General features: G+C 40.3%; 1 protein-coding gene across 2 annotated transcripts; it reads left to right on the top strand.

Annotated features, from left to right (window-relative positions):
* The first annotated feature begins 471 nt into the window (after positions 1 to 471).
* Positions 472 to 23,174, top strand: ST13 (ST13 Hsp70 interacting protein). Of its 2 annotated transcripts, none has more exons than XM_062492208.1 (12): positions 472 to 612; positions 5,230 to 5,287; positions 6,503 to 6,548; positions 6,653 to 6,723; positions 7,242 to 7,308; positions 7,877 to 7,961; positions 10,464 to 10,574; positions 11,843 to 11,945; positions 15,141 to 15,257; positions 15,941 to 16,004; positions 17,157 to 17,251; positions 21,447 to 23,174. In XM_062492208.1, the coding sequence occupies exons 1-12, from the start codon at positions 503 to 505 to the stop codon at positions 21,573 to 21,575; spliced, it is 1,056 nt and encodes a 351-aa protein (XP_062348192.1). In that variant the 5' UTR covers positions 472 to 502; the 3' UTR covers positions 21,576 to 23,174. The 2 variants fall into 2 exon arrangements, with proteins under 2 accessions (XP_062348192.1, XP_062348190.1); XM_062492206.1 differs by having other exon boundaries at positions 6,479 to 6,548.
* The last annotated feature ends 1,212 nt before the right edge of the window (positions 23,175 to 24,386 follow it).

Raw genomic sequence — 24,386 nt, 5'->3', positions numbered from 1 at the left:
GCGCCGCGGCGCCGCGCGCTGACACCATCACCGCGCGCGGCCCGGGGCCAATGAGCGCCTCAGGAGCCGCCGGGGGCCGCCTGCCCCGCGCGCGAGGGGAACCCGCGCCACGGCGGGGGCTGGCGGCAGGGGCGGCAGGGGCGGCAGCGGAGCGGCGCCGCACGGGGCGGAGCGCAGCTGCCCGGTCACGGCTGCCTCTTCCAGAACGTTTCCCCCCACATCACGCCACGGAAGCCCCGGGACCACGACTGGTGTGGGCGGAGTCCGGGCGTCGGAATGGGATGGGCGGGGCGGGCTGGAAAGTTCCACGGCTCCGCGCGGCGTTTGCGGGCGAGTCAATGGCGCTTATGGGCGGGACACTGCCAGGCACGGGTGGAGTCAACGGCGGTGGGCGTGGAACCAGGCCGGTCGTGGGCGAGGCCTCTGGCGGGCGGGGCGGGCTGGAAGGTTCCGCGGCGTGTGGGCGGGGGAACGAGCGCGCCTGAGCCGCCGCCGTGCCGTCATGGACTCGCGCAAGCTGAGCGAGCTGCGGGCCTTCGTCCGGCTGTGCAAGCAGAATCCGGGCCTGCTGCACACGCCGGAGCTCGCCTTCCTCCGCGAGTGGGTGGAGAGGTGGGTCCCGGGCCGCGGAAGGAGGCGGCCGTGAGGGGCGAGGGGGGGGTTGTTCTGTCGCAGGACGCGGTGGGGGGGGGGGGGGCGTGTCTCCTCAGCGCGTGCCGGCGCGCGGACGCGCCGCGTGGCCGGGGCGGGGGGCGCGCGGTGTCGCCCCGGTCCGGTCCGGTCCGGTCCTGTCCTGTCCTGTCCTGTCCGCGCTGCGGCCTTCCCGCCCTCTCCCCTCCTTTTCTTCCCGCCCTCTCCCCTCCTTTTCTTCCCGCCCTTTGCTCCTCTTCCCGCCGGGATTACTCACGGCGCGTTAAAATGACTTGTTAATTTTTTGTGTCGTTTCGTTAACGCTGGCTGTTCACATTGCAAAAAAAAGCCTGCCCCCCGGCCATCTCAGTGGCTCAGCTTTCCAGCCTGGAAAGCCTCAGAGTAATACTTACTGAGCTAATTCTCGCATTACGCAGCAGAGTTGGCTAGCCTGTCTTAAAAAGGAGCCGAGTTTTTGGAGAGGTGAGCCACGTTGATTTGTATCTTGGTACCCAAAAGCACAAAATACCTGGCAGCTACAGTTCCTGTCCAAAACGTGTTCTGCTCTTTGAAGTTTAATGTCTCAAAGGCAGTCGAATTCTCCGCTCCCTGTGAGCCATTTAGGTACCTGCTGTTTACTCTGTGTGAGCGGGGCCTGCCGTGACAGATGCTTCTCAAATAGAAATTGTCTTGGGGCTCCACCCTGAGCGCCCAGAAGCACGAGTCTGGAAGGGTTGGGATTCTTTGCTGCTGGCAGAGAGCCCACAGAACCCCTGTGTTCAGCCACGGTGCCTCCTCTTGGCTTGTATGGGTGCTGTGCTAAAGAACTCTTGAGAAGTGAAGGTGCTTTCAGGTGCACGTGTTAAGCAACGAGAATTTAAAAGGTGTTTATCTAGTGACAAAGTGGGATTTGTTTTAGAAATTTGTGTTAGTCAGCAGGATTTCGTGTATTTGTGTATTTATATAGATGTATATATATGTACATATGTGTAGAGAAGTAAACACTGGCATTTCACAACATGTCCTGTAATGAAAATGGCTACAATTAAGTGTTTATTCGTGGTTTTTAACTGTGATATTTAAGTTTTTTATGCATCTGAATAATACTGTAGTTGTAAAACCACTGGTATTTAACTGAACTTGGCTTTGCCCTACTGACAGTAGAAGTACCTCTGTCTAGGAAGGAGATCGATGTCTGTCTCATCCTACTGCATCTTTATTCCTTTTGCTACTGCATAAAATGCTTCAGTGCCTTACCCATGGCTTTTGTTGCGTAAATCTGAAGGTGTGGACAGACTACTTTAAGAGGGAGAGGAAGAACACTGACTTATTTTTGCCAAAGAAAGTGTTAGGGAATGGAAAGATGACAACCTCACTTTCTCCATGTTAATGGGAAGGGCATTAGCTTCCAGATTAATTTTTAGAACTTATATTTGGTGTTTGTCTCTAAATACAGTAATTACGTTTAGCGCCTGGAATGTTTTCTGTGCATAAAATCTTCACTGAATGTGTCTGTCTCAAAAGTTTAAAAATAATTCAGAGCAGAACCTCGTACAGCTCTCTCAAATTTTCTGGTTTTCTTCACGTATTTGAGTTAAATATTTGCCTAAGCAGTACACTTGGATGATGGTAGTGGTACCCAAATTACTTACTGTGCAAAACGGTCTGGAATTCTGGTGTGTTTCCCTCTGCCTTTAGTTAATAGTGCTGTGTGCAGTAGAACTGTTAAGTGCATTATAGGGCCTAATCATTCTTTGGAAACTGTCTCAAACAGCATGGCCTGCCTTCAGGTGAAAAACTCGGTAACTCTTAAATCTCTGTCTGGCTTACCTGTCTTAGCCTGAAAGACATAGGTTTATTTACCCAGCTAGTGTTATGAGTGATTAGAATAATGACTAAATTATACTAAAATCCATCATTATTTTTTTTGACTAAAATTCTGCTAATTGTGTTATTTTTTTTCCTTAAACCTAGTGATTCTAATTTAAATTATGCTAACTACTCATGAAGCCAGAATGGGATGCTTTATTTCTGATTAGCTGTTAATATTGCATCAGGAACCTTAAGTCTTACCTGTTTTCATGCACTTGTTTTCTAACCCTTATTCTGCCTAGCTGCTGTATTTAATTTCTATATCAATGCTCTTTGCAGAAAAAGCATAGGATAGTGCATGAGTGTGCTTGGGAAGTGTTATGACATTCCTTTTATCAAGCCCATTTTTTCATAATTGCATAAAAATACAAATGTTTCACTTGAATTATTATGAAATGAGTCATTAAAGGAAACACGTTTCAAAACCCTGCAATTGAACAAGGAAACAATAGCATCCTTAAAAGTAAAACACAGAATCCTTAATTGATCAGTAAGGCTTTTTGCCTTGTTTTCTTGTTTTGTTCAAATAGATTTTTACCCTTTTGAATTCACAATAATCCAATTTCTCTCTAAAGATAATTTTTCTGTCAATAATGAAAGTGGTTGCAGAAATCACATTTGCAGCTCTCCCAGCGAGTCATAAATGTGTCACTTTTAATGGCCATGATGAGTGGAAATGTGGAATGCAGTCACTGTTGCAGTGGAGTTCTGACAACTTCCAGTTGTTACTGGCATCACACACTTTAAACTATTTGTGTGTCTTGTGTGTATCTGTGCTTTTTCTACCACTCAGTACCTGCCTTTCCCTACAAGAGTGTCTTGTGTTTCCATATACTGCTGAGGTTTAATACATTGCAAACTTTGCATATATCCCTGCTGTGCATTCAAACATTGTTATCAAATACTGGGTTAAGAGATTTTAGATTAACTTGGTTTTGAGTTATTCTGGGATTATAACTGTAGTTTAAATAGAGATTAGCAGGATTGCAAAAATATTTTCAAGTACTGTGAGTGAAACTGTTTAACCTTGGCAGTTGATGAAATAGCGTATTATAAAACATGCATGTATATTAGTAAAAATTTCTCAAATTGAACTGAACTTACATAGTTTTGGAGGGATATGAAGAGAATAGAGACCAAGGTGTTGTAGTCTTGAGGTGATTTAAGTTTTCAGACTTAAAACCAGCTAATACCGTGGATATTAGCTATTAGCTCTGTTAAAATGCTTTATAATTTGTAGTTTCCTTTATGCAGAAGAATAGTTCCAAGGCTTCACTAGATGGTCCCTGTAGTCCTCTCCTTGGTTTTTAGAGACTAATAGAGTTATGTGTTCTATTGTCAGCCTACGAGGGCAAAAGTTTAAGTGGAACAGTTAGTCTGTGTTTTGTGTTTTCTGCCTGGCTGGATAATGATTTCTCAGACTGCACTTGTTGAGTCCTTGCAGTAGAACTTTGATTAAGTAATGTCAACATCCCAGGGACACATAGAGATTGTTGCAATAGCTTCAGAACATGCTGGAGTTTGTCACTTGTTGGAGTTTGGTTGATTGGTTGGTTTTGGGGTTTTTTGACAGTTTTTCCTTGTAAATGAGAAGTAGTTTAGTGCTGTTTGCTTGCCTTTTGTTGCAGGGCCTTGTGCCAGGACCTGTCAGTCCTGTCAGCTCCTTCTCCAACTCCTTATACCCTTTTTCCCCCAATTCATCCCTATTCCTGTCCTCTCCTGCCTCATTCAGATATGTTTTCAGCCAGTTTGAGGCTGACTCTGAGGTGCTGCTGAGAGGAGAGAGGGGAGAATGGACTGCAGTAGTTTGACTTAAGAATCTATAACTTCTCATCCTTGGGATACACTTTTATGCTGCACTAATTCCTGAAAGCAGATAGTCCTACACCTTTCCAATTCCTTCTGCCCAGCCCTGTTTACCCACCTCCTTCTCTTTTCCCCTGCATCCCATCTAACCAGTTGTGTGGGGCCCCAAGGAGTTGGTCCTGATTTAATGGAAAAGTTTTTATTGAAAACCATCAGCTGGTGGAAATGTGGGGCAGGGGATGTCTGGGAATGGTGTCCCTTGTGGTGTTCTGTCATAGGTATGATTAGATGTTCTATCTAACTGCTGGAGAATTCAACCTCTGCTTATTCCTGGCTGCTAATCAAAGTTAGCATGTGGAAGTTTATTCTATATTGACAGAATGCTGTCTCCACCAAGACTGCTCCTTAATTGTGGCAAAGGAGAGGCAGGAATATTGCAATATGTCAGAGAAATTATTTTTTTTTTCCTAGGCAGCAGGTTTTTTTAATTGCATAGGCATTTTAGGCTGTTCTCTTTAATTGTTTGACCTCTGTTCAAAAAAACCAATTCTAATTTCAGTAATATCTATAATCACACTATCTCGTTTTGGTTCAAACATAAGTTACATTTAAAGGAGAAAATCCATTTAAGCCAAGAGGCAGCTTTTCCTTGTGAGAAAGGGTGGGTAGGTGAAGGGAGATGCAAGTGAGTACAAGTCTCAGTGGAGGTGTACAGCAGACAGTGTGCATGACACTACACTGAAAAAAGCATGGGGGATGGGTACTCGAGTTGCTGCTTTGACAGTGAAATGGATCATCATGTTTTGTGTTACAACAAAAAGCTAAGATTATCAGGATTTGAATCAATAAAATACATGACACTATTTTGATAATCTTACTATTTTGTTTTGTCTTTTCTCTTTTCTCTGTTTTGCTGAAAAGTATGGGAGGCACAATTCCACCTGCTCCAGCCAGTACCTCCACGGAGGAGACAAGTAAGGTGAGATATGAAGAATTTATCACTGAAAATTGATGCTGGCAAAATTACTGAGTAGCAGAAAGGGAAAATTTGCAGTCACTTTTACTCACATGTGGGGGGTGAATGTGGGAGTTTGGTCTGAAGCTTGCCCATTGTGTGTTGTAGATGATTATTACAGATGGCTTCCTAGTTCATTTCAAGTGTTATCATGCTCCATTTCCCTAATCCTGAATGCCTGATGTTCTCTGCAAGGCAAATGCCATACAGAGTCTTGATTTCTCCTTTGGTTTGTTTTCTCTTGTCTGTTTATAAGCTGTTTCTCTAGTCATTAGTGGATTCAATTACAATCTTTTCATGAGAGATATTAACGAGCATGATAAATAATGAAGGGATCACTTGAACTATCAGAATTTTAAGGCAGTATTGTGGGAGATGTTGGCTTTTGTTGATTTATTTTAAAGGAGAAAATAAATTTGCCTTATAGGTATTTTTATCAGGATTTTTTCAAGTTTGAAATTCTTTTTGAATTTAAAACAAAACAGTGGATGCTGGAATTACTGGCTAGTTAGGACAATATGGAGGGGTTGTGTGTCTGTACTGAATATAGTCTGTGACACAGTATGAAGGCAAGCAGCTTGTATCTGTGATGATAGACCGGATGTGCTAAATTATGGGATTCAGATGAAATTTTATTTGGAAGTCGATAAGAAAACATTTGAAATTTTTGAAAATATATTCTAAGTATTTAGAAGTGGAAACAATCTCAGACCTTGGCAAATGAAAACAATATTTAAATTACTGTCATCAGCTTGTTGTTCCCTGCTAAAGGACCTTAACTTAATGGTATTAAATTGAGAGAATTTTTGATCCTGAGAATGTGTGAGGGAAGGCTGGAAGATTGGAATGGTTGGTTAGTAATCACTGCAAAACTGGGTCTGAATTGGATGCTATCTGGTTTTGATTATTGTATTACTAAATTTGAAGGATCAGCTTTACCAATAATAGAAGTTCTTGAGTCCAGATTTGGGCTTTAAAATATTTGCGTACATGATAGGCTTAATGTGAGAGAAGGGGAAAGGAGATTAGCATCTTAAAAATAAAATGGTTCAACTGTATAGCAATCTGATTTTTCTAATATATTGTTATTTAGGAGAGTGGAAATAGAGCATTGGTCAGAAATAATGTGTGCTTACAAATACTTGTCTCTCTCAGGACAAAGCAGAGGAACACCCAGAGGAGCCGGTTAAATCACCTCAACCTGAAAGTGAAGAGAGCGACTTAGGTGGGGGAAATAGTGACTTGATTGCCTTTTGCCAATGTGCAAATGATTTTGAAAATCCTGTCTCTGTAGATGGAGCTTAGTCTTGCTTTTTGTTTTTCCCCCAGAAATTGATAATGAGGGAGTGATTGAACCAGACAACGATGACCCTCAAGAAATGGGAGATGAAAATGTGGAGGTAAGCAAAATATTTAATATTTTCAATGTGGCAGTAGGAGAGATCGGAGGGTTTGAGTGTAATCAAGGATAGCAGCTGAGGGAGGATGAATGCTCTGTTATCTGTGTAGCCAGCTGTTGTTTTGGCTTTTTTTCTTCTAAACAGAAAACTTACTGGCTTAAAATCACATTCTTTTTTTATTCAAGGTTAGAGTCAATCAAAGAGTTCCATGTGGAAGATCAGGTCAAAAAAAATGCCAAAGAAGTTTATCAAAACACCCATACAAACTAGATACGTAGAACTCTGCCATTATTCAACTTAGCTTTCAAGTGTTTTGTAGCTAAAAATAATGTTGACTAATGTCTTCAAGCTGAAAGCAAAGGTTTCTCTGAACTACAGTTTCAATGCAAATTAAAATTAAGATTCTGGAATTGGACAACTGAAGCACTTTCTCCTTTGAGAATGTCTTTGTGTGGTAATTCTGGCCTGGACTCTACAGCTTTTGGGGTTTGTGTGTGTTTTTCATTTTATTTTGTTAGGTAACTGAAGAGATGGCAGATCAAGCTAATGAAAAGAAGATTGAAGCAATAAATGCTCTTGGTGAAGGTGATAAATAGTTTTTTAGTACTTACTCTAAGACATTGGTTTTGGTTCTCCTCTTACAAAAAAAGGTGAATATCTTGAACCATTTTGAATGCTTTCGAGGAAGAGAAAACACACTTCTTGTTGGATATCCAAAACTATCTAGAATATCAAAGCTTCTTGAAGTACTGTTTCTCCAATGTAGCCAAAGATGGGAGGGGGGGGAATGAGGTACTGCAGTGTCTTAATTACAAATTGGTCGTTGTAGTAATTCCCTGCATATTATGATTAGTGTCTCTAGTGGTTTGTCCTAATGCAGTGAAAAGGTGTATAGTAAAGATGTGACATTCTATTTGATTGCATTCGAAGTTAAATACACAAATTTAACTGGGAAAAATATCTCTTCTCCTCAAGCATTAATTTTGGAGTTTGTACTTGAGTAACATAGTGAGAGGGTGAAAGTGATTTTTCTTTGTTGGTTATGTTCCATCTAAGAAGTGTCTAGGCACCTAACATTTGGTAAGGCAGGTTTGGGAATTCAGATGTAAATTCATTACATAATGATTGAAATTTTGCTGGTACTTATATTTAGGGGACCTTCAGAAGGCTGTTGACTTGTTCACAGATGCTATCAAGCTGAATCCTTGTTTGGCCATCTTATATGCCAAGAGGGCAAGGTGAGTCATAAACTAGTCATTAATGTTTCTGACTGTTCTGTTATTTTCCTTAAGAAGCCTAAATATAAAGCACCTTGAGGATCTGTATTAACTTAAACCACAGAAGGGAAAGGGAAATGTTCATTTCATGCTGTTTTTCTTCTACTTGACTCACCAGATTTACTGTAGCAGCCATATAAAGAATCTTGGTAAGAGAGTAAATAATAGAATGGTGTTCCAAAATGTATTGTGGTAACGTTAAGGATGCTTTCCTGTCTGACCTTCCAGGGGGCACCCTGGCAGTCATGCTTGCACTACCCGAGTTGGGGCTGAAGTGACTTTGTAGCTACAGCCCCCACACTCACACAGTCAGATCAGGTTTCCTTGCTGTCTTGACCCTGGGTTTCCCTCAGCAGACTCTCAGATGTCTGAATCCTTAAAATAATTCAATCATAATTTAAAAATAACAGCCTGAGCTGGTGCCTCTGAGGAGGAATTCCAAACAAAGGGAAGCCTTGGACTTGTATACCTTCACAGTCTGTGCTTGTGAAAGCCTGGGGTCATGGGCTCCTGCTGTATCTGAGTGTCCAGTCACCTGGCTGGGCCACCGGTCCCTGTGCAAAGGTTGACACAAGCTCTTGCCTGAGGCTCTGACCACCCAGAGTTCAGTCTTGAGCTCACACTGCAGCTGCACGTGGAGCTACCTGCACTGAAAGTATTCCTCAACAATAGTGCTTTTGGTATGTTAAGATAGAATAATGCTGGGTTACAAGCACTTGTAAAATCTGACTTGTATTGTGAGGTTAAGATGATCGAAATAACACTCTGCTTAGATGCAAACTTAGTTAAGAGTCCTGTGAATTCTCTCCCTTTTGTACCTGCTAAATGAATTTGTTAGTAGACCAGGTTCTGTTCAACAGTCTTACGTTTGAACAAGACATGTTGTATCTCAGCCCATTCTCTACCCACCTTACTGCTACTTAACATCTATCTACCAGACTGCAGATGATGCATTGAGAACTTTCTAAATTCATAATGCACGAACATCTTAATCTTCCTGATTCTTCAGGAAGGCTTGACAAGTATGGGTTGCAGAAGCAGGTGGGTTTTTTCTGTTCTTACACAAAAGACCACTAACCGTGGATGATTTGATAATTTAGTGGATCTTTCCCATAGCAAAGTTTTACTCAAAGAGAACTTAAAACTTTCATAAGATTAATTAGTGTCCTTTGTGATACAAAGAACTGTTCTATTGTAATACATCTTAACTGGTACTTGCCTTGCAGGTTTTTTCCTTTCCCTGTCAAAGCTTTTTGCATGCAACACCACTTGTGTACCTTAATGCCTCATCATAACAGTATTTTTAAGATCTTTTTGACCTGTCTTCTCAGGACTGGGTGTAGCAATGAAAAATAAGAATGTTAGGAGAAGTTTAAAAGTTCCCTCAATTTGGTCTGTTGTAGATAGAAATGAATAATATTTTGGAATAGTGTCAAACTGGCCATGCTGATCAAGTGCTAGGAGTAATCCATGGTTTTGGTTCTGGGGGTTTGTGTGTTTAAGACACTTGGGGCTTTGTGGAGCCAGCAGCTTGGAATGGCTCTCACTGATGATATGTAGCTTTGGGACACTTCTCTGACACCCTGTCCACCTGTTTGTTCTTAGAAGATAATGTGTGACTTTGTGCTTGCTTTATAACAAGCCTTAATAATGAATTTACTTACAGGAATTGTTGATAAACCTTTTTCAAATACATCTAAAAGAGAGATGTAGAATTAGATGTAGATGTAGAAATTCTGACATGGAATATGTTGAATACTGAATAATTTTGTCAAATCAGGAATATTTTTTTTAGTGTTTCTTTAAGATAATTTTAATTACTTGAAACTCCTAAAGTACCACTCTACTAGTTATGCTTGTGTGATACTGATACCACTCGACTGATATGCTTGTGTGTTGTAAAGTTTTCTATTTTTACATTTAATTGACAAGGAATTGGGCCTTCTTGCTGAATTTGTGTTTGTTTTGCTGCTGTTGATTTTGATGATTCATCTCCTACCTCCTTTTCCTTATGACTCTAGCTGTTGATCCTTGTAGCCTGTGTAACTCCTCATGCTTTATTTGTGTTACTGTGTTAAAGACTGTGCAATATGGCATTCAGAATATTATTGTTGTTTTGTTCAAGTTGCTAGTTGCCATTGGTCATAGACTCCAAGTACCAAGGGGCTGAACTGTCCTTTGAATTTATGTATCTTCTTGTCTGCACTGAAGTTATACTTGCTGGCAAGGCTTGAGTCTGAACAATGAATGCTTTCAGTTCTTGCTCATGACTCACCTACAATACTGGAGGGTGAGACTGAATTTTAGCAACTCTGTAGTCTATGTTACTATGAAGTCTTTTTGAGCTCAGCTCTTCAAATGGATTATCTCACTAGCTTGCCTGTTAGTCATCCAAAATTATTTCCAGCTTAAGTTAGTAACTTGGTATTTCAATATGTATAATAAATGTTCTTGTTCCCACAGTGTTTTTGTGAAACTGCAGAAGCCAAATGCTGCCATTAGAGATTGTGACAGAGCCATCAAGATTAATCCTGACTCGGCACAGACCTATAAATGGAGGGGGAAAGCACATAGGTAATGAACTGCACCTGTACTTAATACTATCTTGCTTGGAGGGAATGGTTTTGTTCATACATTCTCTCCTTCTCTGTGCCCCTGAACTGTTTTTCTTGTACTTGAGAGCAGTAGCTGGGAGCCAAGAAACCATTGTGCTGAGTATGTGGCTTAGAGAATAGGAAGGGTGATGGTGATTTATTGATGGCAATTTATGAGTAGTCCTCTTGGTATTGTCCCTGCCCCCTCACCCTTCCTCTCTCTCTCATCTTCTAGTGGCTTACTGCTTTTCTGAATAGCATTTTCTAATAATTTGGTAAAGATTATGAGGTCTAGCACTGCTTGTTTTATTTGTTTGGATTTTCACGTAGTTTGTTTTGTTTTCTTACTGACAAATAATTCTTGAACATTTCTCTGCTGTCCTTTTTCCTTAGACCCTGGAGCTCTTTCACATAGTAAATTTAAATGCTTGGTTATTAGGGAACCATTTGTTGCAATTGAAAAAGGTTATTAAGCAAACAATGTAATTATTTAAAATGGTGTTACAGATCCTGCCAACTATAGTTCAACTATTTTTTTATTTTTAAGTACCAGTAAATCAAGATAAAAGTTGACAATTCTTATGGCTTATATAAAATGGAAGAAGTAAATACGACTACAACTTTTTAAAAAAGCATTTTAGACAGCATTTAGAGACTAGTTTGTTAGTGTCTGCAGTTTTAATTTGCAGTGTGAAGCCTAAGAGTGGGAAGACTGGAGAATAGTTTGAATTAATACCTCTGTCTGAGCAGAAGTGCTTTGACCATTTAGTAATACCACCATTTGCTTAAGTTTTTAATTATCAAGAGTATATATAAATTAATAGCAAAGAATTGTGCACAGAGGCTTACCTGACTGTTTTAAGACATGGTATATCCAGTCACGAGGTTTGAGTGCTGAGTAAGAGGGTTCACTGAAGCCTGAGGTGCTAGTAGTGCTTCATGTGTTTAGCTAGGGCACCTTCTCCCTGCTAGATGATTCTTTATAGCAGACAATGACATGATCTCATGGAGAATTTTTTACTCATTGTTACTTCAAGCAAAAGTCACTGTAAGGATCTGAAGCAAGCAAGCGTCCTTTAATGGTATTGTAGTGTGCAGCTTAGAGGAAACACCATGATTATTAAACTTCTCTAAGTCCTTGTAGCTCTAGGTAAAATTTCTGAGTGATGCATGGTTAAATGTTTTGAAGAGCTACAAGTGTTCCGTTTTCCCTTCTGACTGTTGGTGTTTTCTGAATTCTTGGTCCAGACTTCTTGGTCACTGGGAGGAGGCTGCTCATGATCTTGCATTAGCTTGTAAACTGGATTATGATGAAGATGCAAGCGCCATGCTGAAGGAGGTGCAGCCAAGAGTAAGTGGGGAGGATTTCCTGCATTTGGGTGACATAGCTGCCTTCATATTCTTCAACAGGCATTGTCTGTTCATATGTGTTCATATGTCTTCTGACACTTCAGACTGAGTTTATAAGTACTTCTGTCTTTAGCAACACCTGTTTATGGCTGTGTGTAGAGAAATAGGGTGTGTGTGGCTGGGCATGTAACAGAAATACGAATTTTAAATTTTTAACAGAAGAGTCTGAAGCAGTTGAAGTTTGCCAGGTATTTTAGAATCTAGACAAAAAACGTTCAGAAAAGACAGAGCTAGCTGATAAGTGATTTTTTTTTTTTCCCAAGGTATTTCTGAGTTTATCAGAGCTTTGATCTTAAGCACGTTTTCCAAAGGAAGCATTTTGCTATCGTTTGTACTTTCATTAGTCAGCCCCATGAGGGCAGCCTCAGCTCTGCCCAGCTGGTTTTCAGTTGTTCTCCCCTGGCTGACCTCAGCAATCTTTTAAGGAGACACATATGTAACACTATTGATAGCAGCCTTGCTTTTTCATGTTTTTGCCTTCTCCTTTGAAATGACTGTCACACCACGGATGGCAGCTGGTTGCATTTTATTGGATTTACATAGGAAGTTTGGGAGAAGGTGGAGACTGCAGGGGTGGCCTCTTGTAAGGAGAGACCTGAGGCTTGCCCCCCTGTGTCAGAGGGGGCCAATTCCAGATGCTGCCAAAACTGAGTGAGTCAGTGATGCCAGTGGTGCTTCTGTGATAACATTTAAGAAAGGGTTAAAAAATGCAGTGTAAGAGTTGTGAGAAGGAGGGCAGTAAAGAAGAAAGCTATGAGAGAACCTCAGAGACATCAAGATCAGTGAAGAAGGAAGTGGGAGGAGGTGTGCTAGGCATGGGAGCAGATTCCCCTGCAGTGAATGGAGAGGGTGATGGTTAAGCAGGTTGTCCTTCTTGAGCCCATGGAGATCCACAGTGGGGCAGTCTACCCTGCAGCCCATGATCCCATGGAACCCATGACACAGGAGGTGGCTCTGCCCTGAAGAAAGGTGCAGCTCATGGAGAGTCCCCTGGAGCAGGCTCCTGGCAGAAACTGCAGCCTATGGAGAGAAGCTGGTTTTGTGGCAGGAGCTGCAGCTCATGGGGGACCCATGGTGGAACAGTCTGTTGTTTTAGCACTGGACAACCACACTGGAGCAGTTTGTGAAGAACTGTATCCTGTGGGGCAGACATGCTGGGGCAGGAAAAAGGTGTGAAAAGGAAGGAGTGGCAGAAATACAGTGTTATGAACTGATGACAGCCTTCATCCCACTGTGCTCTTCAGGGTGGAAGAGTGGGGAATGAAGCAGTAAAGCTGAGCTTCGGGAAGCAGGTGGCTTTAGTTTTGTCTTTGTTTCTCATTGTCCTGCTCCATTTTTAATGGGCGATAAATTAAATTAATCTTCCCCAGGTTGAGTCTGTTTTGCCCATGATAGTAGTGGCTGAGTGATCTTGTCTTTATCTCAAGCCAAGAGCTTCTCCATCTTATTTTCTCTTTCTGTCCTGTTGAGGAGGGGGAAGTGAGAGCAGCTTAATGAGCATCTGGCAGCCAGTCAAGCTTAAACCCCCACATGCATAAACATTCCTGTGTCTAGTAACTTCAGCTTTTCTACCATGTCTTTGCTGTCTCCAGCAAAATGGCAATGGAAACCATTTTGCAATCCATTAGTCTTCTTTATTGGAGACTGTTGATCTGTGGTTAATTTAATTAGGTCTTAGGTCTCAACTGGTATTCATAAGAAGTAATGCTTAATGCTTGGCTGAAGGGGAGCCTTTTCTTTCCCAGTTAATCTGCCTGAGCACAGAAACAGCAGAGTGAGTATCTGTGATACACTGATGTGTAGTTGCTAACTGCATGGGAATTTGTGTTTGTAGCTCTAGGAAAAACATAGGATCTTTTCATGGGTGATTTTCAAAATCTTTAGTAAGTGAAAATGATATGTCCATCTAATTTTTTCACTTCAAGCTTTCCCAAATTTTTTTTTTTTTACTTTGTAGCACTTTCAGCTAAAAGGCTAAGTGAGGTTCTAAAAACATTTAGTTAATTTTGAGAAATACTTAGAAATAACAAAAATCTAGAATTTGGAAACTCTTCATGCATCGTTAAAAAGAAAACAGAACACTTACCTCTCTTTTAATGAGCCATTAAATGTCAGTGATATCAGGATCTGATAGCAGGTACTGCATTCATTCTCTGTCATTCCTGCTGCCTCCAGTGTGCTTTCTCTGGCTGATGCACTTCAGGAATGATGTAGTATGGAATGATCATCTAATAGCTAAAATAAGTTGTATCAAAGCTCTGCTACTTAAAAAGTAATCTTTTCCTTTAAATAGTATTCTAAAACAATAGGAGAGTATCCATTGTCTTAGTATCTTTGTTCTGGCACCGGGTTGTTTTTTTTTTTTTTCTTTTCAGTTACAGGAATGTTACAGAGTAACCATCATCTGCTATTTCTGAAATCCTGAACCATTTTTGAGATTATTTATAAAGATACATTCTGTTTTGAGGAAAGCCATGCTGCAGTTGATTCTGTTGCTATAAGGAGGCCTGAGTGAGGAGCCTTGGGAAGTTCATTGTTAATTCCTCTTTTGCTGGGATTATAGATTTAATAGATTTGAGGAAAAAGTTAGTAAAAAGGAAGCAAACTTCCTCTCCACCTGCCCTTTCTTGGTTTGGTTGAGGAATTCTTTGGTCTGCTTGTGTTAGTCTGTACGTGCTGTAGAGGCATCAGAAACAGCAATAACACTAACTCTACAAAGTGTGTGTGTATGTGTGCATGCAGAGGGAATTATACTTCCTATTGTACTTCCTTTTCCAGGGCAGTTGCTGGTTTTAGCCCCAGAGAAATCAATATTTCAGCATAAAAGCATAAAGGGACATGGAATAATAACGTGTTTGAGTTCTAACGATGGAAGTCCCAAAACTACTGCAAAAAGTTATGCTATAGTGCATGTTCTGGTGAATCCAGTCAGGGTTGAGTAGACATGAATGTCTGGCTGCCATGGGAAAGAAGTAGCAAATGGCTCCTAAAACAAAGAGCTTTTAGGATGCAAAATCAGATCTTAGTTTTAAGAACTGGTAGAACGGGTTGGTTATGCTTACATTTGTTTTGTATTGAAATATGATGTGTGATATGCTAGAAATGTGTAGGAACTCCTGGTATTCCATTGTGACAGGCTCAGAAAATTGCAGAACATCGGCGAAAATATGAGCGGAAGCGTGAAGAAAAGGAAATCAAGGAAAGAATGGAAAGAGTGAAGAAGGCACGGGAGGAGCATGAGAAAGCACAAAGGGTGAATATTCAGGCTTTAATATTTTTGAATAATTTGGAGAGTGTTAATTTTGCTTAAAATTACAGAGGAAAAAATACTTTAAATGTAAGTTTTAAATTTTTGTGTTAGTTTCTGTCTTGGTTACTTAACCAATAATGAAATCTGGAGAAGGGAGGCATTTGAGTTGATTTGGTTTTATTGCTTGTGACAAAAACAGTCTCTAGAATTTCTACTAATCCTGTATTTCAAGAAGTCAGTTATTGTATGACTGTTCCAGAATAGTTTTCACTTAAAGTACTTACGGATCCCAAAGTGGGAAGTTTTAAATTCAGAATACTACTTTGCTTCTCTTCCTCAATTCCTGGCACAGTTTGCTTGCTTTGTTTTGTGCTTTAATGATGTATTTTAATATGTGGGGGGTGGGAGTTCTAAAAATGCAGTTGGGGAGTTAAAACAAATTATACAGTTTGTATTCAGTAGAAACATACCTTGCATAACTAACCTGCAATCATGTACAAAATTAAGAATAGACAGAGCAATTTCTTGTCAGTGGTTTTGAAGGTAGTAGAGTGCTTTGTTTCTTGTGATAGCATATCTGCCTGAAACAGTCTCGGCTATTTTTTTTTCTCCTAAACCCAGTTGAGCAGTAGAAAACAGGCTGCAGTTCCATTGTTTTGTGTGGAATGATGTGCTTTCATCTGCAGGAGGAAGAAGCAAGACGACAGGCAGGAGGAGCTCAGTTTGGTGGCTTCCCTGGTGGCTTCCCAGGTATTTTATTTTCAAGCACCAATACTTGTGGTAGAGATGGCTGTTGTTTCCATATGGAGTATTATAACTGCAGTTTTTATAGCATCGTTCTCAAGACAGAGAAGAAAAATCTTATGTGAAGTTTAGAACTTGTATACAAATAACTCTTGGGGCACTAGTGGTAAGAGGGATGGGATTCTTTCTCCTGAAGAGGACTGATGCTGTGTAGCAAGTAGAGGGGGAAGATAGAAATCAATAACTGAAGGATAACATAATGAAACAATTTAGGTCTGGGAAAACAAAAGAATCAGAATTTGCTTGATCATGTGTTTTAAAATGAGTATAAAAATGTTTTCTAAATTATCCAGGGTGCCTTGAATCCATTCTGCTTAAGAAGAGTAGTTTTAAAGTTTAAAATCTGAGTTGAACTTGAAGTAAATCTGTGCTGGTTGCAATAGTTTTTTTTAAAGGAGGCAGTGCAGATTACCTTATAGGAAAGTTGTCTTTGACAGCTTCACAAAAATCAGGCTTTCCATGTTAGACAGTGAACCAGGGAGAAACAAAAGTACTGATGCTCTTGAAGATTGAGATGTAGTTGAGAGTTGAGATAGATTGTGTGTGTGCTCCAACTGGATCAGCAGCCAGATAGAGACCATATGTGTCATGCTTAGCACAGCTGGGGAAGCTGCAGAACAAGGATTCCATAAGAGAACCTCAAGCATTTTGCTTCGGGAATAGTTTTCTTGTTTTGTTGGAGTTTCTTCCCACTGATGGTACAATTTTTCAAAACCTAAAGTTCCTGTCAAATGTGAAATGTGCCTGGGACGTCATACTGAGCTGCTTCTGTCCTGAATTGTTCAGCCTAGGCATTCAAACTCCTTATGTTCCTGAGTTTGAGACTTACCTCATTTTAGTTAGCCAGGAAAAGAACGGTACTCATTACAAGGCTCCTGTTCAATTGGGTTAAAAACATGGATGAAATAAGATGGAGGTCTTAACAGAGAGAGAGGGTGAAGACCCTGTTTTCCATTGAGTGGACCAGCTGTAGCCATATGGAAGACATGGCTTTAGAGATGGGGCAAGGGCAGTATGTCTTGTTCTCAGTGACCATAATTACTGTCTAGGTGAGTTGAACGTTTTTCACCATGCATTTTTCTTGTGTTGGATTTTCAGGTGGCTTTCCTGGGGCTGGAGGTATGCCTGGAATGGCAGGTATGCCAGGTCTCAATGAGATTCTCAGTGATCCAGAAGTTCTTGCTGCTATGCAGGTGAGTATTTGTTAAAGCTACATGTTCTGAATGAGAGAAGAGCAGCACCTATGAGCCAAAGGGGAGCAAGGAAAATGTGATCTTTTGGATAGCAATTGGGTGCTTGCTTATTTCTGTTGGGAAACTCTTTCCTGATGTGTGTGACACCAGACTGTCTGGACTCAATGTTAGCTGTTTTTGAAACTAATGGAAGCTTGATGACACACAAATGCTGCCCTCTGTCTGTGATAGGCAAAACTGTGTGCTATATGCAGTTGTCATCTCTTTTGAAAAAGTCTCTCAAATGGTAATTTTCCACACATTTTAATTCACTTGCTCATTTTTTGAATGCACACACTTTGTAGAGGGGAAATTATGCACAAACAAAAAAATTGACAATATTTTTCTTACACAGTATATTATAATAATATTGTGATGAGAATTGCCTTTCTCTTAGGAGATTAAATGTCTGAAGTTTTGCCAGAGACAAAGTATTATTAGAATAGTTCTCCATCTGGCATTTTCTGAAATAATATTCAGAAAGCTTACTTCCCTAGTGGGCTTGATTAATTGCTCAATTAATTAATTACTCAGTGTCATAACTATTCTATTCAAGGAAAGTATTTCAACAGATTAAAGGGAACATGGCTGACAATACCAGTTTTAAGGGCAGGTGGGCTAGAAAAAGTCAGAGCTATGTAGTTACATTTGCATTCTAATATGATCAAGTATAAAACTGTCCTGTTTCTTTTTTCTGTATTGCTGTGGTTAGAGTTACATATTGTCCTCAGCTCATTTTATCATAGATAAAGGCATCACAAAGGAAGCTTATTCAGTATGCTCTGGAATCACAAAGAAAGCATCACTTTCCATGCAGAAGTTCATAGATTCGTTCCCTTAGTGGTTGCTGATGTTGGAAAACACACCTTTACTTAGGCTGCCAGTCAGCAGTGTTGGCTTGCATCCAAACCATGCAGAAAGGGCCCTTGATTTGTAGCTGTCTTCCTTACCTGGCTACTTCCTGCTGTAACACTGGAGTTTGTGTTTAGAGGTTGCTGAAAAGAGTGTTGAGGTGCAGCTAAATAATAAATGCTTGTCACATGCCTTCAAGAAAACTCCACTGCATGCTGATCACATATGCCCTGGCACAGGGTAGGACTCTTGCAAGAATGTGTGTTGACAGTGTTTTCTGATAATGCAGGGAGGCCTTAGCATGTACAGCCTGCTAGCAAACCTTGAGTTTCTTACTGTCCTCTTTGTACCAACTTTGTATCTAGATACGATTTATTAGAACTTGATCTATGTATACGCTGCCACCTTTTCCTAAAATATCCAACTCTGCTTTTTGGTCTTTTCTGAATTGTCTGTGTAAGCTCCAGTTTTAAAAGGCAGTAATTTCTACTGCTTGGCATCTGCCTGGTGCAGCTATGGCATATGTTGATGGGTAATGTTAATTGGCAGCTATTATGTCTGCTGTCTGAGGTAACAAAAAGGTCTGACCACACTGAATCACCCAAGTTGCTCTAAAATTGCTTTTTTAACTGATAGTCTAGAGGCTTTTCATAGTGAGGAGTTAGTGTCAAAATGGGAGTATTCTAGGAGTAAAGGCCACCACCTCAGTCACTTTAGACTTGTTACAATTTCATAATTTTGGAGGCTGTTCTCCTTGAGTTAACACTGAAATGTGCCTGAGTCTTGTAATATCTCAGTAAACCTGAACAACCATGGGTGCCTGAAGACAAGCCAGATTTCACTGGTTTTGCTGTTAACTTCATCTTGTCATCCATAGAAGCAACCAAAGAACCAGGTGTGGCTGCCTGTGGACGTATTTAGGGGAGTTACTGCTTGTCACTGGCATAAATCTTATCTGGGCTAGGTGACCCTACATGGGCAGGGGTGTTGACCTAGATGATCTCCAGAGGTCCCTTCCAACCCTAGCAATTCTGTGATTTTGTGATGTCTGCAAACTACTTTAAAATTGTCTTTCTTGAGGAAGATTTCTGGTTCTATTACCTGATGATTTATTTCTTCAGGATTTGTTTTTTCTCATAGCAGCAAAACTTGCATTTCTTTTCACAGCTTCTTAATGAGAGCAAGTTGTGACTTTTTACAGTGACTTCTAAGGCATGATTTTTTAGCTCATTTGCCCCTAAGCTCTCTAGTCTCCAGAAGAATTGACTGAAGTTTGTGTTTTATTTTACTGTTTTATCTGTAGGGTTGTCTAGTACTTCATATCTTGCACGTACAGCTGCTTTCTGTAGACACATGACATTTGCATTCTGGAGTCAAGTAGAAGTTCTTTTTATAAGAAGTGATGTGTAAGATGGATCTGTGGATTCCTTATTAGACATGTAGCCATGTGTTAGACACTTCCAACAAAATGTGTTCAGTTGGGAAAAAAAAAGGTAGTGATAACTTTTTTCTTGGAAGTATTATTTTTCCTTCTGCAACTAAAGACCAGAGCATTAGAAAACTGAATGTCTCCCCAGTACCATTAATAGAATGGCTACCATTCCACCTTATGCACTAAAGATTTCCCTACAGAAAAGTTGATATTCTCAGTCTTACACTTAATTTTGTTAATATTGCTCATCACTGTTAAACCTTGGATGTTATAAACACTCTGTAAGGTTGAGATCTTCCAGAGAGTCACGAAAGTACAGAATCATTTACTTGCTGTGAATTTACAGAGAAGTGAAACACATAGCATAAAACTGGATATTTAACATTAATTTAGGAGTGCTTTGATGCAAACCAATTACTAAGATTACTCAGCCTTTTGTTCCATATTCATATATGTGACAACATGATATAATCTTTATAATCATATGCTCTGCTTTGAAATCAATTCAAGAAGTCTGAGGTTGTGAAAGTCTTCCTTTTTTCTTTGCATGGGTATCCTGTGAAGTAGAGAGAATGTATCTAGTCTCTCTTTTCTGAACTTTGGCATTCTATTTTCCATATACTTTGCAGATTATCTTTTGTAAGGGAGACAACACATTTGTAAATCCTCCTGTAAGACTGGACTCTTGGTTCCCAGCATGTATAAAATATGACTGAGGTGTGTGGGTGCTTTCAGGGGAGTCCACACCTACCAAATGCAATTTAGGATCAGACTTGTTAAGCAGCTTTGGACTGAGTCTGATGCTAGAATAGATACAGAATGGTGTTATTGCAGCACAGACAGCTCTGGGCACAGTGGTTGGGTTGTGATGGTTTCCAAAGAACATGCCTGCTGTAGCAATGGGTTAGAAGTCTGGGAAACAGTGTGTCTTTTGGTGAAAATACTTAATTATCCTAGAAAGAACAGCAGATGAAACTACAGGTAACATCTGTGATTTGTATTGAACATAATAAACTGCTTGCACTTTTGTTGAATTAAAGAAAATTGAATTTTTTTGTAGATATTGCTTATAATGGAAACATTTTTCCAGGCTGAGATGTAAAATTGTTACATACAGATTCATTATGTTAAAAACATACACGGATAAAATGAGTAAAACCAGTTCAAGTCCAGTGGAGGCCAAAGGCATACTACATATGTGAAAAAGGTATTAAAGCTTCTCTTTAATACTAAATAGAGAAGAAGGAGTTGTTGTTTTGGGCACTGACTATTGAACATGTGGATGTATTTATCAACACAGTAGTGTGATGAGAAATAAGGTTCTTTTCCAAGTGTGAATTCTCAGTGGAGGTGAGGAATGACTGAGAATTAGATGCATTTTTAAAAGCCAAACATTGCCACATTGTCTGCTCACAACCCAACAGTTTCAGCCTTCAGCTGCTAGAATGAAAAAATGAGAAAAGGATAAGAATCAGCTGTTGGTCAGAATAGAGTTATCCTGTCATGCATGCTGCACACATCAAACTCCTTCATCCTTCAAAATGCATTTTGAAAGATGTCTGAACAGAAAGAGTACAGTAGGTGTGGCTGTGTTTGATAGCTCCTGTTCTGGGAAAGCAGAAGTCTTATCCTATCCCCCTTCTCACACCTATTACAGTAACAAGTTCAGTAATGACTCTGGTGTTTAGTGACACAACTTTAACAACATGCACTGTATTATTGAGTTGTCTTCAGAGACTTCTTGCCAGAAGTCTAATGTAGTTTTGTCATGTAAAAGCTGAGAGCAAGACTAGATTCATGTGGAGCCACATAATCACTTTTGTAAAGTTGTTTTACCAATGCCCTATTTTTTTTTTTCTTTTTGTCCTGCAGGATCCAGAAGTTATGGTTGCGTTCCAAGATGTTGCCCAGAACCCAGCAAATATGTCCAAGTACCAGAGTAATCCCAAGGTCATGAATCTCATCAGTAAATTGTCTGCCAAATTTGGCAGTAAGCCATAAAATCCCTGGTTCTTAAAAATCATATCTGAATGGCAAAGATTGGATTTGGCTAACCAGTGTTGCAATAAAACAAACCATTATACCTCTGATCTTCTTAAGAGGAGAAATGGGGTGGTCTAAGGAGAACTGCTCTGTAGCCCCAAATATTGACTTTATTCAATTACTGGTTTATAGAACTCAAATTATATTCAGATGACCTAGTTTTCAACCATCCCTTCTTGTCCAACAGTTGCAACCTTCCATTGTAAGTATTACAGACAGTTTTCTCTGAATGAACATTCATGCATAACGAATTGTAATATTCCAGGAGTATAAGATAAAAACATGCTATTTTTTTTTAATTGCTCTCACTGAGCAAAAGGGAAAGAACTTTAATAACTGAATTCTGACTTAATCCCCTTAGGACAGAAAAAAAGCAAAGGTGGGACAAGTCTGAAGAATTAACTGGATAAAGGAATTGTCTGCAAATACTTTTTTTTTCATGGGTGATTGACTTTTTAGAGCTGTTGTCAGTATAATCAGGCTAGCTAGTTACACACTGGAACTTCTGGCAGTACTGCAAATACTTTATCATTTTGATCACCACAACTGTGCAGCAAAGGTATAGTCCTACCCTTTGCACAACCTGGCATGAAGTACTTATTGCTGAGGCCACAGATGTTTTGTTACTTGTTCAGTTCTTGTCCAGTACCTTTATTTATCGTTCTGCGTATGGGAGAGCAGCTTCCTGTCTGTGCTTGTGCTCTTGTCCTTTCCCAGTTGGCAGGCCCTCTGCTGGTTGCACTCACCCTTCCTTGAGGCCATGCTTACCAGGTTGCATCTATTTGGAAACTTTAGGGAAGGAATTTTTTTCCCATCACTACCTCTGTCCCACTGAATGCAAGCCATCCAGAACATGTACATGCAGAGTTACAGATTGGTGAAGGGGAGAATACCCAACAAAATTGCAGCTCTGGGTTCTGAATTGGTTTGGGTTCTTACATGCTCACTTACTAAAATTTCTTGGTCAAAGTCCTGCTGTCTCTGTAGAGGTGATGACTCTTTCTTCACCACTTTCTGTAGTCTTCCATCTCTTCTTGTAGCTTCTTGTTTTAAAAAAAATGAAGTATCTGTTGTTGTGGTTTCATTCCTCCATGGTTTTGAGGCTCATGATATGGAGGAAAAGATGAAGTAATTGGAACAGAGAGGACATCCTTCTAACACATGCATTTATCAGCATGGGTATCTTTGGAGCAGTGTCTGTGCTGATGATGTTCAGGGGATTTGGCTGCCAATAAAGACAGTTGTTGCTTCTCTTTGTCTTGGCTAAAACATCTTTATGTGGAAACAGTGACAATAGTTACCTGTTCACCCCTTGAGTTTCAAGGTTTATGTTACTCTTTCATAGTTCTGTATCTTAAGCCATAACTGGTGTTAACCATTTTTAAACAAATCTGGTTTGGTGTAGGAAGTCAACAGCAGTCACAAAAAAGTAAATCCCCAAATGCTTTTTCTCCTACTAATGACCCTGCACAAAGAAATGTGAATCGTTTTGCTTAAGAAATACAGTTCTGAATACTTCTTAGCCTTTAAAAATAAAGTATGGTTTTGGAAAACACAGCTTTTTGGGTTTGTGTAACTTTCTGATAAAACCTGTTTTGCTTATATTAAATGTGGAAGTGCTTTAATTAAACTGTATATGTAACTTGTGTTTTAAATTGGAACAAAATGCCTAATGCCTCATCTTCATCACCAGATGAACTCAAATTTCAGTTGTGTATTGCTGTGTGTATGGCTTTTGGTCATAGTCTTGATCTCCCCTTCCCAAGAAGAGATATTTGAAGTAGGTCACCCCTCAGTATAGGCTAAGTCTTCTGCATTCAGGCTAGTGCATTTCTGTTGTGTGCAAATTAGAGTATCTTGAATATAAATTTATTCCCTACTGTTTCCTCTTATTCCAACTTGGCTGTTTGTCTGTCTACCCATGAATAGTCAAAAGTAGGAAGTTACTCCTACCTAATAGAAATGGTTGTATCTGTGTCCTGCCTGCTTGCTTACTCATCAGTTGCCCTTATTGAGAGTTGATTGATTCTGTAAAAGCATTCTCTCTCATTTTGATGTTGGCATTAGCTGTTTAGCTGAATTCTTGTTCTTTGGGAATACACATCCTATGATTCTCTTGGTGTGTGAGCTTTTTTGGTTTTAGTGTTACTCAGCAGGTAAACTGATGAGCTGTCTAGACCTGGTCCCAGTTCCCTGAGTTGGTGTGTGGACATGTAAGCAGCTAAACTGGTTTGAGCAGAAGTAAAAGTGCAGATAGTAACTGCAAAAGAGGTGAGCAAATATGTGGAGTTCCAAATGTGGGATACAAGTAGCTAAATGAGGAAGTTAGTATTTTCATTGGTTGCTCCTGTATTTACTGGCAGCTCCTTCAGGTTATTCTGTTGCAGCATAGAGTAAGGGTGGTTGTTTTAAGTGCAGTGGCAGTATTTAGCTCTGCTGGCAGTTTCTCTGAAAGCTGCAAGAGCCTATCAATGTCAGGTGGAACAAAGTGCTGCCAGTCCTGCCCCTGGCTCAGGTGTGCTTTTCTGCCTTGGGGACAAGTCCTGTACTGTGCTGTTTGGTTGATCCCATGCCAGAGATTCAGTGACCCGGGCTGCTCAGGAGTGCAGTGATGCATCTGCAGCTGACTGGTAACAGAAGCTCATAGCCTGTTCCTGTGTGAGTCCCAGTGACTTGACTGTCTTCTCTGGTTCAGCTGCTGCCCCAAGGGAAAACAATTGTCAGCTCAGTTGCCACATCCAGGCTGTTCCAGTTCACAGGGAGTCCTTT

Source organism: Cinclus cinclus, chromosome 4 (genome assembly GCF_963662255.1).
Source record: "Cinclus cinclus chromosome 4, bCinCin1.1, whole genome shotgun sequence".
Lineage (NCBI taxonomy): Eukaryota > Metazoa > Chordata > Aves > Passeriformes > Cinclidae > Cinclus > Cinclus cinclus.
This window is presented reverse-complemented; position numbering and strand designations above follow the sequence as displayed.

What these genes read in the sequence shown, in the direction of transcription:
- ST13 (XM_062492206.1), top strand. Translation starts at nt 503, where the DNA reads ATGGACTCGCGCAAGCTGAGCGAGCTGCGGGCCTTCGTCCGGCTGTGC. An exon ending in AAGTGAAGAGAGCGACTTAG is followed by an intron (nt 6,549 to 6,652) that starts GTGGGGGAAATA and finishes TTTTTCCCCCAG; the next exon opens with AAATTGATAATGAGGGAGTG. An exon ending in TGGGAGATGAAAATGTGGAG is followed by an intron (nt 6,724 to 7,241) that starts GTAAGCAAAATA and finishes TTATTTTGTTAG; the next exon opens with GTAACTGAAGAGATGGCAGA.